The 15767-nt window shown below is 40.9% G+C and overlaps 2 protein-coding genes across 4 annotated transcripts in view; one reads left to right on the plus strand and one right to left on the minus strand.

The window, feature by feature from the left end:
- LOC138962266 (zinc finger MYM-type protein 2-like) overlaps positions 1-10436 on the minus strand; it is a 50157-nt gene extending 39721 nt beyond the window's left edge. Inside the window, exons 1-7 of the mRNA XM_070334013.1 lie at positions 10398-10436; positions 5139-7275; positions 4423-4551; positions 2110-2376; positions 1525-1674; positions 898-1152; positions 132-494 (exon numbers count right to left, since the gene is read on the minus strand). Coding sequence (XP_070190114.1) covers positions 132-494; positions 898-1152; positions 1525-1674; positions 2110-2376; positions 4423-4551; positions 5139-7268 — 3294 coding nt within the window. The 5' untranslated portion in view covers positions 7269-7275; positions 10398-10436. The remainder of the gene's footprint in view (positions 1-131; positions 495-897; positions 1153-1524; positions 1675-2109; positions 2377-4422; positions 4552-5138; positions 7276-10397) is intronic.
- Positions 10437-10499: 63 nt separating this feature from the next.
- LOC138962267 (mediator of RNA polymerase II transcription subunit 12-like) overlaps positions 10500-15767 on the plus strand; it is a 53385-nt gene continuing 48117 nt past the window's right edge. Inside the window, exons 1-2 of one of the 3 annotated variants that reach the window (XM_070334014.1) lie at positions 10500-11059; positions 14882-15183. In XM_070334014.1, the coding sequence (XP_070190115.1) occupies positions 10694-11059; positions 14882-15183 (668 nt within the window). In that variant the 5' untranslated portion in view covers positions 10500-10693. The remainder of the gene's footprint in view (positions 11060-14881; positions 15184-15767) is intronic. The other 2 variants (XM_070334015.1, XM_070334016.1) reach the window with 2 other exon arrangements.

A 15767-nucleotide genomic window follows, 5' to 3' on the forward strand; every position in this document is an offset into this window, starting at 1 on the left:
CTAGCATCAAACCATAAAGACGGACCACACCACAAACTTACACACACACCAACATAACACAACCGTACCTGCAAATTCACCCGGTATAGTGACAGACAACACACCCACCCACCCACAAAACACAACTGTACCTGCAAATTCACCCGGTACAGTGACAGACAGTTGAGGCTGCAGAAGAGCTGGTACTTGTTGTTGGCGTCAAGACGCTCAATCATGTCAAAGTTGTCCCTCAGCGAGCCACACCAGGAGCAAGCCGTCGACTTGCGATGGTTGAAGCGGAACTTGGTGACGCAGGCGTCAGAGCAGAAGCGTTTCTGGATGCCCTCAAACTGCACGATGTGCGGGTTCGACTCCAGGGAGGAGCACATGGTGTTGCAGAAGTCGCAGGGGTTCATGTTGAGCTTATTGGCGTACTGGAAAGCCGAGAGGCATGGGTCACTGCACAGGTTGCTGACCACCCCGTTGTACTTCACTGCGTGTTTGGTCACCTCGTTCTGGTCAGTGAAGAAAAAGTCAAATATAAGTTATGATGACTGAATGCCCGGTGTTTTCTGTAGTCATAAGGATATTTATGGAAGGACCATGGGGAAGCAACACCAAGTTTAATTCCTACCTTCAAGACGAGCTTGAAACCAATCACACACACACACACACTAAAGATTCTGCTGCATTGCTCCTCAACCAGGACAAAATAGATTCTATTTACTGCTATCATGCTACTTCAGTGCGTAAAGTTCTCATCAATAGCAAATTAATTGTCTGGTTTCCCACTGCAAGCAGAAAAATACAAAAACTGACTAAATATCAATTACCAAGCAATCAGATAACACACAAATTATTCTCATTCCTCTGTCTTCAAACATCAGTCCAACATCACCTTGCAAACAATTAACTTACCTTTTGACACACAGAACACTTGTTTATGCCTCGTGGTTTTCCGCCCTCCACCCTGATGATCTCGACATCTGTGTTGAGCAGGTCCTCATACTTCTTCATGCAGGGCTGGGAGCAAAAGTCCTTAAAGGACCCTTCTGAGCCCACAGGGGCAGAGAACGAGTCGGTGGCTGTGGCCAAGTCTTTCTGACAAAACGCGCACAGCCTCATGCGTAGCTTGTAGTCGGCGTAACATCTGTTGCTGCAGAACGGTCGCACCTGCAGAGTGGAGGGGAAAAAAAAGTCAAAAAGTTAGGAATGAATCATAGGAACGTTTGAAGAAAACTCTTTATGCTAGGGGCTCTGAATAAAGACATGTCATGACTCAAACATCTTCTCATTTACACTTTGCCTCATATGTTTATGGTTATTATGCTGGGAACAGGTTTTTTGGTAAGTGAATAGTCTGCTCAGCAAGAGATCAACCCTTAATAGCCTGAATTGTAGTATGGTTGCAGTATGCTTAAAGCCTTTTGTCAAACCTTCTGTTATTTTATGAGTACAGTGTATTTAGGCTTGCTTATCATAATGAGCAGTGCCAGTTATATGCCAGAACTATCTTTATGTGTGAAATAATGAATGCAAACTTACCTCATTACCAAGTCGCAAACAGTTTACAGAGCGAACTGCCTGGGGTATAAAAGCTGTGCACAGAGTGCAAGATGTGCCGATTCCTGACTGAAACTTTCCAAGGCATCCTTCACCACAGAAGTCAAGGCCTTTCCACATGCAGAACTGACCCTTGGAAACAGAAGACTTAATCATGCAAATCATTATAACCACTGCAAAGATCACGTTACAACAACTAATCTAAAATCAGTAAAGCGATTATATAACACATCCTTGTTGCAGCATCACATTCAAAATTGGCAGCGATAACATTTGTGGGGGATTCAGTTAGTCAATAGCTTTTTAGCACATGAAATAGGATGAAGCAGAATAATGAAGCATAATACTTCCAATAATACTTAATGAAAAAAAAACCTTCGAGGATCAACAAAAAATGTTTGGGGGTACATTGTAGATGGTCTTTCATGGCAGATATATGTCAGTCAAATCAACAAACCTAAGGATATCAGAAAGTGTCATGTACTGGCAGGTGTCCTCTCAGCAAAAGCACCTCACAATTACCCATACTACTGTAAAACAAACTACCTGCACACACTTCTTCCTTACGTGTGTATTGATGTTCATAAGTTGACAGACCACACAGGTCTTGTACCCAGGAGTTATCTGCTTGGCTGGCACAGGGGTTGCTGGTGTTCCCACAGCCGCTTTTCCTGCACCCTTGTCTTTCTTCTCTGCAGGAGCGGCCGCAGTGCCTGTGGAAGCCGTTCCTTTCAAGAACATGGTGGGGTTGGTGCGGAACCGTTTGAAGCAAGCATCGTCGCACAGGTGTTTGATGTCTCCATTACGAACGATGTTGTACTTGCATTTACCCAGCTGGTGAAATTAGGGATAATTTTTACAAGTTTTGTTCCACATCAGTTCAAAATGTTAATAATCACACTGCAGGAGTGTACCTTAACTTTTTTTGCTACCGGCCAGGGGGGCCGGTAAGACAAAAATTGAACCGGCCCCCCAAAATCCCAACCGGCCCCCAACCTGCCGGGATTTCTTACAACCGCCCCAGCGGCTCGTCGCGTGCTAACCACATACACAAAAGACGTACATTCATACTTATAATGCATACATGTGGATTTGCACTACTAATAACTACCACAAACACACACAAAACTTGATGACTAAAGTGCTATGTTTTAATATAATGATAATTAACCTTGTTTTTATAAAGAATTTAAAATAAAAGCCGCCACAAAGAAACAAGAAATCAAAACCACATTCACACCCTGTCACACATTCACACACTAAACCTCACTAAAAGTTACCCCCTTTATGTACCCCCTACCACACAATTTACAAAGTAATTTACTATGGAACTCTACTTACCACATAAACACACACTACAAAAGAGTAAATCAGCATTTTTTTAAAATTTAAATTATGTTTTTTGTTGTGTAAAACCAAGTATAAAAAGCTGACTACAAAACAAAAAAAATTCTAAGTTGCTTTCTTGTTTTGTTTCTTTTTCTTTATGTGTGTGTTATTAATATTACTGTTAGATCAAGCAGAAGTATAAAAGTTGCATACCAAATTTACCACAGCTTAAGTCACAAATAATCAAAAGCATTATATTTCATTTCTATTTCCTAATGAAAACAAACAGATGTTCAGATTTCCTGATCCTAGAATTGTTCACAGGTGATCTTTATGCTTTTGATTCAGCAGAGTTGCATCCCTTGTCCTATTGTTGAAGGTCTGTCTTTTCTTCTTTATCACATATAGTGGATCGGGTTGGTTTTTTTTTACTTCCTTAGTTGAAGGGAAATAATTGACAGCAGGAGTACTGTCACTACTTGTACTAAGTTGGTCAGCAAAGCTGGTGTTAACATATTTTGGAAAATGGTCTCAATGAGTATCCCTGCAGTCAATGACATAATTATACATTTCCCAGAAACTGGATCAGTGGTACATAGCAGGCACATCAAAGGAAAAATACAGAGGGCTAGGGGGAATATGTTTGCTCTGGATGGGCGGTCAGATCAAAGGCAGATGCATTGTAAAAGCTGGTTGGCCTTGAGACCTGGGTCAATGACCGGTACTTGCAATCTGAACACAGCTGCCTGTCGAGACACTGACCTTCTTACTCGGGGTCAATGACCGAGTTTTTATCTGAGAGGAAACTGTTTTACAACAGTCATGTGAAAGTCTCTGAAGGATTGGTCAGCGCAGGATAAGATATAAGAGCCGGAGGGGGTGAAGTGAATAGCGCAAAGAGGGGGGACGAAGGGGGGTTTAACTATTTTGACTGCTGATGCAATCGCCAGCGGCTCGTGGCACTGGAGGGGTGATGACACGGTCAAGTGAGGCGGAGGGGGGTAGCTGTCTAGCCAATGTGTCTGGCCTTGATTGGTGGTAGTCCTAAGTCCTTCTGAAAGTGGGGGAAGGGGGGGGGGAGGGAAGAGTGGGCAGTAGAGAAGTGACAGATTTTGAGATCCCCCGCAGAGATATTTGTTCGCGGGCCGTTCCGATTGACTACGTTGCCTAACAACTTTGTGCTTCAGCGAAATTTGAACTCGCCAGGCGGGCAATTTTAGAGGAATTTCGAACCCGCCCCACGCGATTTGAAGTCGCCGGGGGGCGAGCGGGCGAGCGCCAAAACTCACCCCTGCACTGACTATCACAACATTTTACAGAGAAGTTACTTCCCTTACCAGACACGCTACATAAACAAACTCTTGGTTTCCCCAAGATAGATTGTTCAACTTCAACTTAACTTTAAACCATTTTATTGTTGTCTTTGTTAATCACAAGGAGCCATGGCAATAAAATGTGTAATAATCAACACTGAAAAATACAACAATCCTTTCACTGCCAATAATTCAACAGAATGGTTAGCAGTTCTGTTACAACAAAACAGACACTCACCCTTTTGCAGACAATGCAAGTCTGCATCTTCGATGCTACTTTTTTTGTGGTTGGGGTACCACCAGCCTGTGGTTCTTTCTTCACGGGAGTTGTTGCGCTGACCTCTGGCTTTTGCTCCACACCATTTTCCTGAACAAAACACATGTGTACGATATTAAAAGCTGATAGAAGAGACAAAAGAAATACACTCTTCTGAGCTTGGAATACCAGAAACAATCGAATGTTTAGACATTCGCGTAACTTAAACGGGCTGCACCATTTTCTGACTTCATCCAGTGGCATAATACAAATGTAATAAGATTTTTAAGAAGACACTCAATAAATCAAGTCTAAATATCAATCTTACAGCCTGGAAAATCAGAAACAATCAACCTTTTACTTTTAGACACCCACTTAACTAAATTAAAGAAACTGGCTGCATAATGTTCTAACTCGCCTAGGTTTCTGGAATACCTGGTCATGCACAGTCCATTTATTTTCAGTTTCAGTGTGGAATATGAAAATTTAGCCTCAAATTTGTTGCCCCTTCAAAATCAGCAATATTAATTACTATGTGATAATTGTCTTCAATAGTTAATGTTCCTTAGCTGAGAAATGTTTTTGCTCCTTGACCTTCACAGTCAGACTGTATGCAAGTACATGTACTAGAATGTAAAAAAAAAATCTGTTAGAATTCTGGCTTCACGTACAAAGTTCTATAACCCGCAATGTCCTACCTGCTTTATTACTTGCTGCTCAGCCTGTTCATGAAGCTCATCAGCTCCACCACTTACAGACTCAATCTGGATGCCCATGTCGTTGTTGCTGTTGAACAGCTCTTTCTCAGCTGCCTCCTTCTTCACCGGTGGAACAGAATCCTCATCATCGTCGAGGACTACAACATCATCATCGTCATCATCTGGCGGAGCAGCTTTAACAGGTGTAGCACCCTCACCGGGTGTTGGCACATTTGCAGCAACAACGTCTACCTCCTTGTCACCGGAATCTGTCTTGTCTTTACAGGCCTCATCAGTCTCCATGGCCTCGGGAGCGTCTTCTGAATCTTTGTTTACGTCATCCCCAGCGACATCTCCAGAATCCTGCTTTGCAGCCATCTCCCCCTCAGCTTCTGCTCCAGACTTGACATCTGTAACTTGCATCATGGGTTCATCTTCAGCGTCTCTTGCAGTTGCATCTTCGATAGTGGCATCAGAGGCTTTGTCATCTGATGCCTCACCCTCTGGCTTTGCAGATTCTTCAGCTGGTTTTGATTCAGAGTCTGATACACCTTCACCTGCAGGCTCTGCTGTAACCCCGTCAGCTCCTTCTGTTTCATTGTCAGGCTTCCCAGGTGCCTCTGTGGAAACATCACCACCTTCTGCAGCTTCTTCAGCGCCAGCATCTACTGCCTTCTTGGTGGTCTCTTCTAGTAAGAGTTCAGGATCATCTGCTGACTGTTCTACTGCAGGTTGGTCTTCACTTCCGTCCACTGGTTGTGATTCATCAACACTGACAACTTCTTGAACTTTTCCATCATCATCAGATGGCTTTGATGAATCTTCAGCAACTTCTGGAATGTCTTGAACATTGTCTGAAGAGGCACCTTCTTCTGTGGCATTGTTATCAACTTCAGCTGCAGTATCATCATCTTCAACAACTTCCCCTGAAGCATTCTCAACAACATCTTCATCTTCAATGGGTTGAGAGGCAGCCTGTTCACCTTCCTCAGATTCTTTAGTCAGCTCAGGTTCATCCTCAATAACTTCTGGTTCATCCTCAACAACTTCAGGTTCGTCTTCAATAACTTCTGGTTCATCCTCAACAACTTCAGGTTCGTCCTCGATAACTTCTGGTTCACTCTCAATAACTTCTGGTTGATCTGGACCAGCCTCATGCTGATCTTCAATGATTTCTGGTGCATCTCCCAGAGCCTCTTGCTCATCTGCAATGATCTCTTGTCCAGCCTCATCATCTTGCTGTGCCGCATCTTTAGATTGCGAACTCTCTTCAGCCAGGAGTTTGTCCTCCTCCTCTGCAGACACAGGTGTCTCACCTTCTGCTGTCCGATTTTCATCCAGAGCTGTATCATCCTGGTTAGTTTCATCTTGCTGTTCTTCCTCAGCCTCTTGTATTTCTGCATTGTCTACATCTTCGTCCACTCCTGTGCATTCTTCTGCCAGAGGTCTCTCGGGCTGAGAAACATCTTCATTGTCCTGTTCTGTAGAATCATCTCCTGGTATTGATAATACCTCTGGTTCATCTTCCTTCCCTTGATCTTGGAAAACAGTCTGATCCACTTCGTCTCTCTCACTCTCAGCAGTAAAAGGTTCTGCTGTTTCTTCCTCAGGAGCAGCATCCTGCACAGTTTCCTGAAGAACATCAGCTGCCTCTTCTGCTGCCTCAGCTTCAGGTTGCTCTGCCTCAGGCTCTTCCACCTCCATTGCCTCCACAGCATTTTCTACCTGTTCTCTCACATCTGCAGCCGGTGACTGCGGTTCTTCAGGGGCCTCTTGTGGTTCAGACACAGCATCCCCTCCAGCACCCATGCCTGAAGAAACATCCTCAAATGGAGCTTCTGCTAGTGTGGCCTCTTGGCTAGCATCTCCAGCACCAGTGATCAGCTCCTGATCCCCTCTGCTTGCCTGAGAATGCCCCTCATCTCCTCCTCTTTCATCTGTGTCCATGCTCTCTTCCACTTCATCCTGAGTTGGAGTTTCTGGTCCTGCGTCCTCAAGAGGAGGCACAATGTCCTCGACATTCATACTCTGCGAGTCATCTCCTGTCATCGCTGCCTGTGACTCCATGACAATGTTGGAGTTGTTTTCGTTCTCTATGATGGCAGACTGGTTTTCCGCTGACTGGGACATCTTAGAACTGGAAGAAGAAAGCAGCGGCTTAGAGTTAGAGTTGTATACATTATAAACTAAGTAATATTCAAGAAATCCAAAACTTCTAGGTCTTTCTCTGTTATTGTTATTGTTAAATCTGATAGTTATTATTAATGGTATGGCTTGCTGTTTTGCTTCATAATTACTACAAGCAGGAAATATTTCTAAGAATGTGAAACAAACATAAAACTCACACTACATACATCCTAATATGAAGCTGCAAAAACAATTGTACCTTAAAGAGTTAACAAGAAAAGACAATAACCCAGTGTAGAATTGCTTCAATCAAACAAAGCTTTTAAGTTTTATGTGTTTCAATTATACAAAATTACAAGTGGGGACAAGAAAGCTTCATGATTAGACTTAGAGAGTTCTACAGGAACAACAGAAATATCGCTCATTTTATTGTGATTTTTCACTGATGCATGTTGAATGTTATTGTACTTTCATCAAATTCAAGTCAAATTTCTTTTCACTATGTCATGTGCGAAAGAATTGTTCTGGTCATGAAAAAGAGACAGAACCGATTTCTCTCTTCAAACACATTGCAACAAACAAAGGAGCTGGAAAATAAAATACAAGCAACCCGGTTAAATTTATATTAGAAATTCTGTACAAAAATAGTATTTACGAATCAGCTCAAATCGAATGACTGCCCAAAAGTTCTGACTAAATTAAAAATGTTTAAGAATTTTCAATTTCATCAAAACATGTGGCGGGGATGTAGCTCAGTCGGTAGCGCGCTGGATTTGTATCCAGTTGGCCGCTGTCAGCGTGAGTTCGTCCCCACGTTCGGCGAGAGATTTATTTCTCAGAGTCAACTTTGTGTGCAGACTCTCCTCGGTGTCCGAACACCCCCGTGTGTACACGCAAGCACAAGACCAAGTGCGCACGAAAAAGATCCTGTAATCCATGTCAGAGTTCGGTGGGTTAGAGAAACACGAAAATACCCAGCATGCTTCCTCCGAAAACGGCGTATGGCTGCCTAAATGGCGGGGTAAAAAACGGTCATACACGTAAAATTCCACTCGTGCAAAAAACACGAGTGTATGTGGGAGTTTCAGCCCACGAACGCAGAAGAAGATCAAAACACGACATGAAAAGGTTTTAAAAAATGCTCTGCAGCTTATTTTGCTAGCACTTATATTGTCATTAAATTTGTCACTCGGGCAGAGTGTCGGTCTCAATTTTTCTCATGAACCAAACAAGACAATTCACCTGCCATACCCACTAACCCAGCATACAGAGTGAATTTATATGATACGCCCCTTTCTTACGCATATTCCTACACTTCTGCTTGTACCATTTAGTTTATGATAATGTTTTGCTTGCAATATTATTGCTCAATTTATAATTGCTTCTGGGCAATATTTTTTAATGGGCATCAAATTCCATTGAATTTGAAGTACATGTATATAATATACTAGATGAATACCCGCTTCGCCGGGTAGCCGGCTTCGCTGGTAAGAAGTAGAGCCGAATACCCGGCTTCAAGCCGGGTGAGTGGCGCACCGTACGCCGGGTACCCGGCTTCGTCGGGTGAGTGGCGCACCGTACGCGATTGACGCCACACGAAGGAAGGGAGAAAAACGCGCAAAACACTGGAGAAGATAAGGAGCGTTGTGGACAGTGACCTTCTAAAAATAGTAACGGGAATATAGATTGAGCGTTGTGGACAGTGACCTTCTAAAAATAGTAACGGGAATATGGATTGACGCCACACGAAGGAAGGGAGATAAACACAAAACACTGGAGAAGATAAGGAAGAGTTACTGGGAATGGATGAACAGAAAAACCAAAATCGGTTCAGCGCTGTGCGCTGAGAGCACGTGTTGAAAATTTTCATCGACCAGATTGTGTCCGGGGTGTACCTTAATATGCCCACCAAATTTGAAGCAGATCCATCGAGAACTTTGGCCGTGCATCGCGAACACACACACAGACAGTAGTTGTATAGATATTCATTATTTTAAAGGCTACTGATACAAGTCATCAAATATCTCAATATAATTGTGTAAATGTCTGCATTCAAGTTTGTTCTTGTTTTCATCCAAGTGGATGCGAGGCTTGAATAAAAAAAAAGAATATCAAAGGTCTGTATTGAGAGTGAAGTCTGAGATTGAATTTGTGAAACCTGCATAAAGCATGCAAAAATTAACGTGTCCCCCTTTAAAAAAAATGTCTGATCCAGCGTGGAATAAAATGTGCCAGAAGTTCATTCATTAGAAGTAGCCAACCACCAGTGCATGCAGTCGACGCGGACTTGAAGGTAAAAAGTATGAGCAGCTATTTTCTCAAAAAGTGACAAATGTGCATACAGAAGTCATTTGATTTAGTCACTCAATCACTCATTATAGCATTATAATTTAGACGCAAACACGTAAAACAATCAATACTGGAAGTGAAACATGCTGAACTACAAAATGTGATTAGCTTCACTGATTCATTCATTTTAATTTTTGACAGTCAGGGGGAATTTTCAGATTTGTTCTATCTTGAAACTGGGGAAAATGTTTAGACTAGTTGGAAATGGAATGGAACCCTGAATTCTCTTGCCATGTCCGAAATATAATGTAAAGCAGTAAGAAGAGTTAAAATATAAAAGACGAATATTGCGTGAAAAGAACACAATTTAACCGGCTTATTTCAAAAAAATATCCCCCTTGCGTACAGGTACATGAATCAAGTCACACAAATACACAGGCTTCTAAAATCACTTTACTTTTTTTCCAAGGGAAGTAACTATCGAAAAATCCGAGAAATCCTTGCAATCGCCTGTGCCTGCGTATCGTGCAAATCTCAAGTCCACGAAGGAATCTAGGCAAACAACTAACTAAGATCTGCACCTAAAAATACACAATTATTGCGATATTTAGCAATGCACAAAGAACGGATAATCCACTGAACGCGCTAAGTTATCCTTCTTCGCGAATAAAATAAGCATGGCGGCCTCTTCGATCACCACCGATTAGATTGCAAACTGCATGAGAAACATGCCGATACGAACTTCCATTGTACTAAAACCATGGGCAAACTAGATATAATCTAACCATTTCTTGAAAACTTTGACAGATTTGATCATGCATTTGACACAGGCAATTTTCGTACCTCAATGTCCCAGTTTCCCGCAAAAGCCGATCGGCACAATCCAGCCTCGATCTGGAATTAGGTCAGCGAAGCGACCGGCCCTTTAAGAACTAACGAGACAGCGAGAATATCAAATTGTTACTTTTTATGCATTTGGAGGAAATAGATCGCCACCTTTTGCGTTTACCGGCTGTAAAAACTACATAACGAACTATTTTACGTTTACTTTTGTGCCGGTGTTCGAATTTTATTCTTCAGACAAAGGACGCCATCTTCTCTGCTGCTGGAACGTGAAGCTGGGTCAAGAAAACGCTACAATGTCTAAAGTAGCCAACAGAACGCCTGCGAAACCGGAAAACAAAGGATCTGGAGACCACAGAAGGGAATCGAGCGGAGGTAGAAATGATCGGGGCGATAAATCTCACAGTCATAGCCGATCGGAGTCGAATTCTAGAAACAAGCACGCAGACCACGCCAATAATTCCAAAGATGACCATGATGGGGAGAAGAACAGTGAACAGAAAAGCACGGAAGAAAAGAAATTCACTGGCAGATGCCGATTGTTTGTGGGAAACTTGACGCCAGATGTTACAGAAGATGACTTCAAGAAAATGTTCGAACCATACGGTGAAGTCTCAGAGACCTACGTCAACACAAGCCGTGGATTTGGTTTCATTCGACTTGTAAGTAGCATCACCCAAGGATTTTGTAGATGTTAAAAAAAAAATTATTTTAATTGACCAAAAAATCCAGTGCACTGTTAGAAATCATAATATACAACATTGAACAATTTCTGTTGAAGAGAAAAGCAGCAGGGGCATTTTTTCTAAAAGTGAGAAATTCTATTTTTGGAAATTTTCCCATTTTGGGCGTCCCTCCGCTGGCACCACCACACTGACATGACAAGCAAATTCAAAACCAAACAACAATGTTGAGTTAAGTGTTTTCTTTTCAAGGTTTTACTATAAACATCATTACAAATGATACAATTAAAATAAACAGCAATTTATGTTTGGTGGCAGAGTGGTCCTTCATCCGTTTTGCACTGTTTCACTGAGCTCTTCCTCCAGAAATAATTTCTACCTTATTTTCTTCTAGCAATCTTCTGGGGGGGTTCCACTGTTTCACTTGCACCACTCTGCTCTCCAGAATCTGCAAAGAAACAAAAAAACAAAGTAAATTACCAGGATTCAAGAAGGGGGATAATCTGATTTGGGTAAAAAGACCATCAGCAAGCAGTTATGTCCCTTGAGCCCCTACCATCACTTCCCTCACACAAAAAATGATAAACATTTTGTGTGTTGGTTTTTATTTTTAATTATTTTTTTTTTTACATGTATTTGAATAAGAAGTAGCTTAATCATTAATTGTTACAACATCTTGTCTTTCAAATAATGGTAGGTAATAACTAGGCCCTACATATCACTGTTAGCACATGTACCTAAGTGGAACCCCTCAAAAAAAAATTGCTTTTTCATAATACAAACTGATGAAGATTGAATTTGAAATGTTACACATAATACAACTGCTTGCACTACTTCTATATTGATAATTATAATAAAAACACAGGTATTTAGAATACATCATGAAAATTCACAAGAATCGCATTCAGATATTGATAAAAAATTATAAATAAATAAAAAATTATAAAAGTTAAAAAAATATGTGACTGTTATTCAGCATAGAATAATCAAGATCAACTCTCTACGTCGCTTTTATAAAGATTAATGCTTTTTCGGACTTGCAAAATAATTAATAATTGCAAAATCAAAACTATAATAGCTGTGACTGGTTAACATTTTTGTTTAGTTCTAAATCTTCTAGAACTTTTGCAAAAATGTAATTGATACCAGATTATTCTATGCCAAATGATATGTAAAATCAAGTAAACATTTTGTTCAACTGAAGCAACGTTTTGGTGAGTATTTTCCTCACGTTATATTTCTTAAAACGAAAAAAAAATTGGGTAAATAATAAAAAAACACACACACACACACAAAAAAACATATAATCAGATCTGAACCAAAAAATAAAATAAAACGCAATTCATACTCTCAATGGATCCTCCACAGATAGTATGTTGGTTGAATCAGACATGCAAATCAATGATTTGTACTATCAGCAGATCCTCCACAGATAGTATGTTGGTTGAATCAGACATGCAAATCAATGATTTGTACTATCAGCAGATCCTCCACAGATAGTATGTTGGTTGAATCAGACATGCAAATCAATGATTTGTACTATCAGCAGATCCTCCGCAGATAAAGTGTTGGTTGAATCAGACATGCAAATCAATGATTTGTACTATCAGCAGATCCTCCGCAGATAAAGTGTTGGTTGAATCAGACATGCAAATCAATGATTTGTACTATCAGCAGATCCTCCGCAGATAAAGTGTTGGTTGAATCAGACATGCAATCAGGTACACGTTAGCTCTTAAATAGTAAAAATACTGAGTTGACCAAATAAAATTGTGTCTACACATCATTTAAGTCATACTCAAATACATATTGTATACAAATTTACCTCATCCGGATCTACATCAACATCATGAGGATGGTCATCATGGTGCACTGAAGAGTCAGATTGCTGAGATTCACTAGAGACCAGCACTTGTGAGTCTTGCCAGTATTCACTCTGGAAAAAACAAACACACACAAAATTTAACTTGAGAAGCAATGTAAATGGACCACTTGCCTTAAATTTGCGACCAAACCACGTGGAAAAACGTGAATACTTCGAATTATCTCGAACAATGAAACCTTGAGGCTTGCCAATTTTAACTGCGTAGTTAGTTGGTTGTGATCAGATTCAGAGAAAATCAGAAATCAGATTTTCACAGAGAAAATCAGAAATTTTATCAGTTACGTTATTGTCGGCTTTTGGCACTTTAAGTTTACTGAATCGCAAAAGAAAGATAATGATGTTTGGACAACATTATAATTACCTCATCAGCATCCATTAGATATCACTATCAGCTCTGTTCTTCTGTTGAATGTGGAAAACAAAATCACCCAAATAAATCCTTTGTCTGACGATCGGCGCGAAAACGGGAAAGGGGAGACAACATATCCAAATACCCAAATCGCAGAAAATAATTTTAATTCGTTGGAAAACGAGGGAAGCCAGGTCCCTTCTGCTGTATTTTGGATGTGTTTTTCATTATCAAACTTTAGATGAAGCATCTGCCATTGATGAAAAACACAAGAATAGTGAGAGTCCTCTTTCTTTCCTATTTTTTTGCGAAACTGAACTTTTCTGACAATGTTTTTCACACGAAATTGGTCTCGTAGCAGACGACAATCGGTGGACTCCAAAGCATTGATGTTTCGTCTAACCTCATTGGTCAATATCAGAATCATCAGCCAATGAAAAAGGGGGTATTATACAGCACAAAAACACCCCACGAAAACAGGCTTGCCAAGGGCCGGCAAGGGGGTAACTCTATCGGATATCAGGGGATGTAACTCCTGCCTTTGGGAGACGCTATTGTAAGTAAACAACGTAATAGTCTAATACATGATGTCAAATCATGATTAAGTACACACTCTAGTCTTATCTTTAATCCTTTAAAATAATTAACTCATAGCAAACTTTCCGACGTCCTAATCTTGAAATCGATTACACTTAGGATTGAATTTGTACTTTAGTACGTCATGGGTTGGTCGGTGGTCTCTGCTTTGTCTTTAGACTCGGGAAGGTGACCGGTGGTCTGGATTGGTTCATGGGGTTTATGTTCTGATTTGTCCACTTCTAGTCAAATAGACTGACAGTGATATGGACCATCTGAGTTTATGTTAGGGTAGCTAACACTAACAGTAACACATTGAAGTTCACTTCCTATTGGTAGTAAAATCAAGATTTGTTATTAAAGGAAAAGTCCAAGGTTTTTGATATGTTGATTCTCATACTAATTACTACATCAACCGCAACTTCACAGGTAAAAACTCACTGAGAAACAGAAAAAGTATACTGACAGTGACACATTTTTTGAAGATTTGTTTTGCTGGGTGACTCAAGACTGAATGAAGCAGTCTGGGCGAATGAAGCGGTCGCATGGTCTTTTTATTACCTCAGGGTGCACGAAGTGAAACTGGGTGGGAACAAACCGCAGGGTCTGGTTGCTTGAAATCACAACAAATCTCAATGTCAACCAATCAGACCATGCGGCTTGGGTGATGGGTCCCAGTTTCGCTTTGTGCACCTCAGCCCAGATGTCACATTGGTCTGTGTAATTTTCTTTTTTTTTCATTGTTTCGACACTCTTGGGGTCATTCCAACCACATTCAAAGATAGGTCATAGAACCATTGTTTTTATCTGTTGTGTCTCTTGTTTCTCCACTATTACTAGTATTAGTATTATGCATGCATGCTTCTGCTGTCTGGGTCCTTTTTCAACAAAATTTCATTTCCCAATCCTAGGTGCATTTTTTATGTACAGTCGAAACACTGAAACGATTGATGGTGACTGTACCTGTGATTGTATTCTTGTGTTAATGCAGGATTACCGTCACAACGCTGAAGCTGCCAAAGCTGCACTCGATGGATTACAAAGGAAAGGGCGGCAGTTGCGAGTCAGATTTGCCACACACGGCGCTGCCTTGAAAGTGAAGAATCTCCACCCTTTTGTCTCCAACGAGTGTCTGGAGCAAGCCTTCTCGCAGTTTGGTGAACTGGAAAGAGCGATTGTCATTGTGGATGACCGTGGCAAGCCTACAGGAGAGGGACTGGTGGAGTTTGTCCGCAAACCTGGTGCCCAGCAGGCATTGCGCCGGATAAATGAAGGTGTCTTCTTGTTTGGCGTGTAAGTAAACTCAACACATGACACTGGGAAGGGGTTGGAGGTACATTAAGATAAAGAGTGTAAGAGAACATAGGTAAGTTGGATTTGGACTGAAAATGTGTATAGGTCTACATGTCCTGGCTAGAAAGATAAAATTGTACATGAAGAACTCGTACATGTATGTCAAGTCATGGGTCAGAAAAATCAGCCAGATCCAAAAAGTATGCAATGAAGAATGAGGCCTGAGAACAACTCAATCATAGATGTGGCTCTTGAAAATAGCAAGCATTCATATTTTGACATCAATTTTAACACTCAGAAAACATTGAAGTGGCTACATTGCAGATGTTGGCTGTGGGGAGAACTTCTGTTTTGCTGCAGCTGAGACACATGGGATGTTAAATTTAAACTACAAATTACAAGTCTGTTCTGCTTCAGTCTAATAATAAGAATGAATGCTGAAACGTGTTTAGTTTTGTCATTGTGTCATTTTCCCTCATTATTTATTTATGTTGGGTGTGCCGCATGAATGATAATAGTATGACTGAGTATTTCTGAGGTCTGATGCTGAATTAATTATTTTTCAAACTGAAATAAAAGGAATG

The sequence above is a fragment of the Littorina saxatilis genome, linkage group LG3, assembly GCF_037325665.1.
Source record: "Littorina saxatilis isolate snail1 linkage group LG3, US_GU_Lsax_2.0, whole genome shotgun sequence".
In the NCBI taxonomy this organism is placed as follows: domain Eukaryota; kingdom Metazoa; phylum Mollusca; class Gastropoda; order Littorinimorpha; family Littorinidae; genus Littorina; species Littorina saxatilis.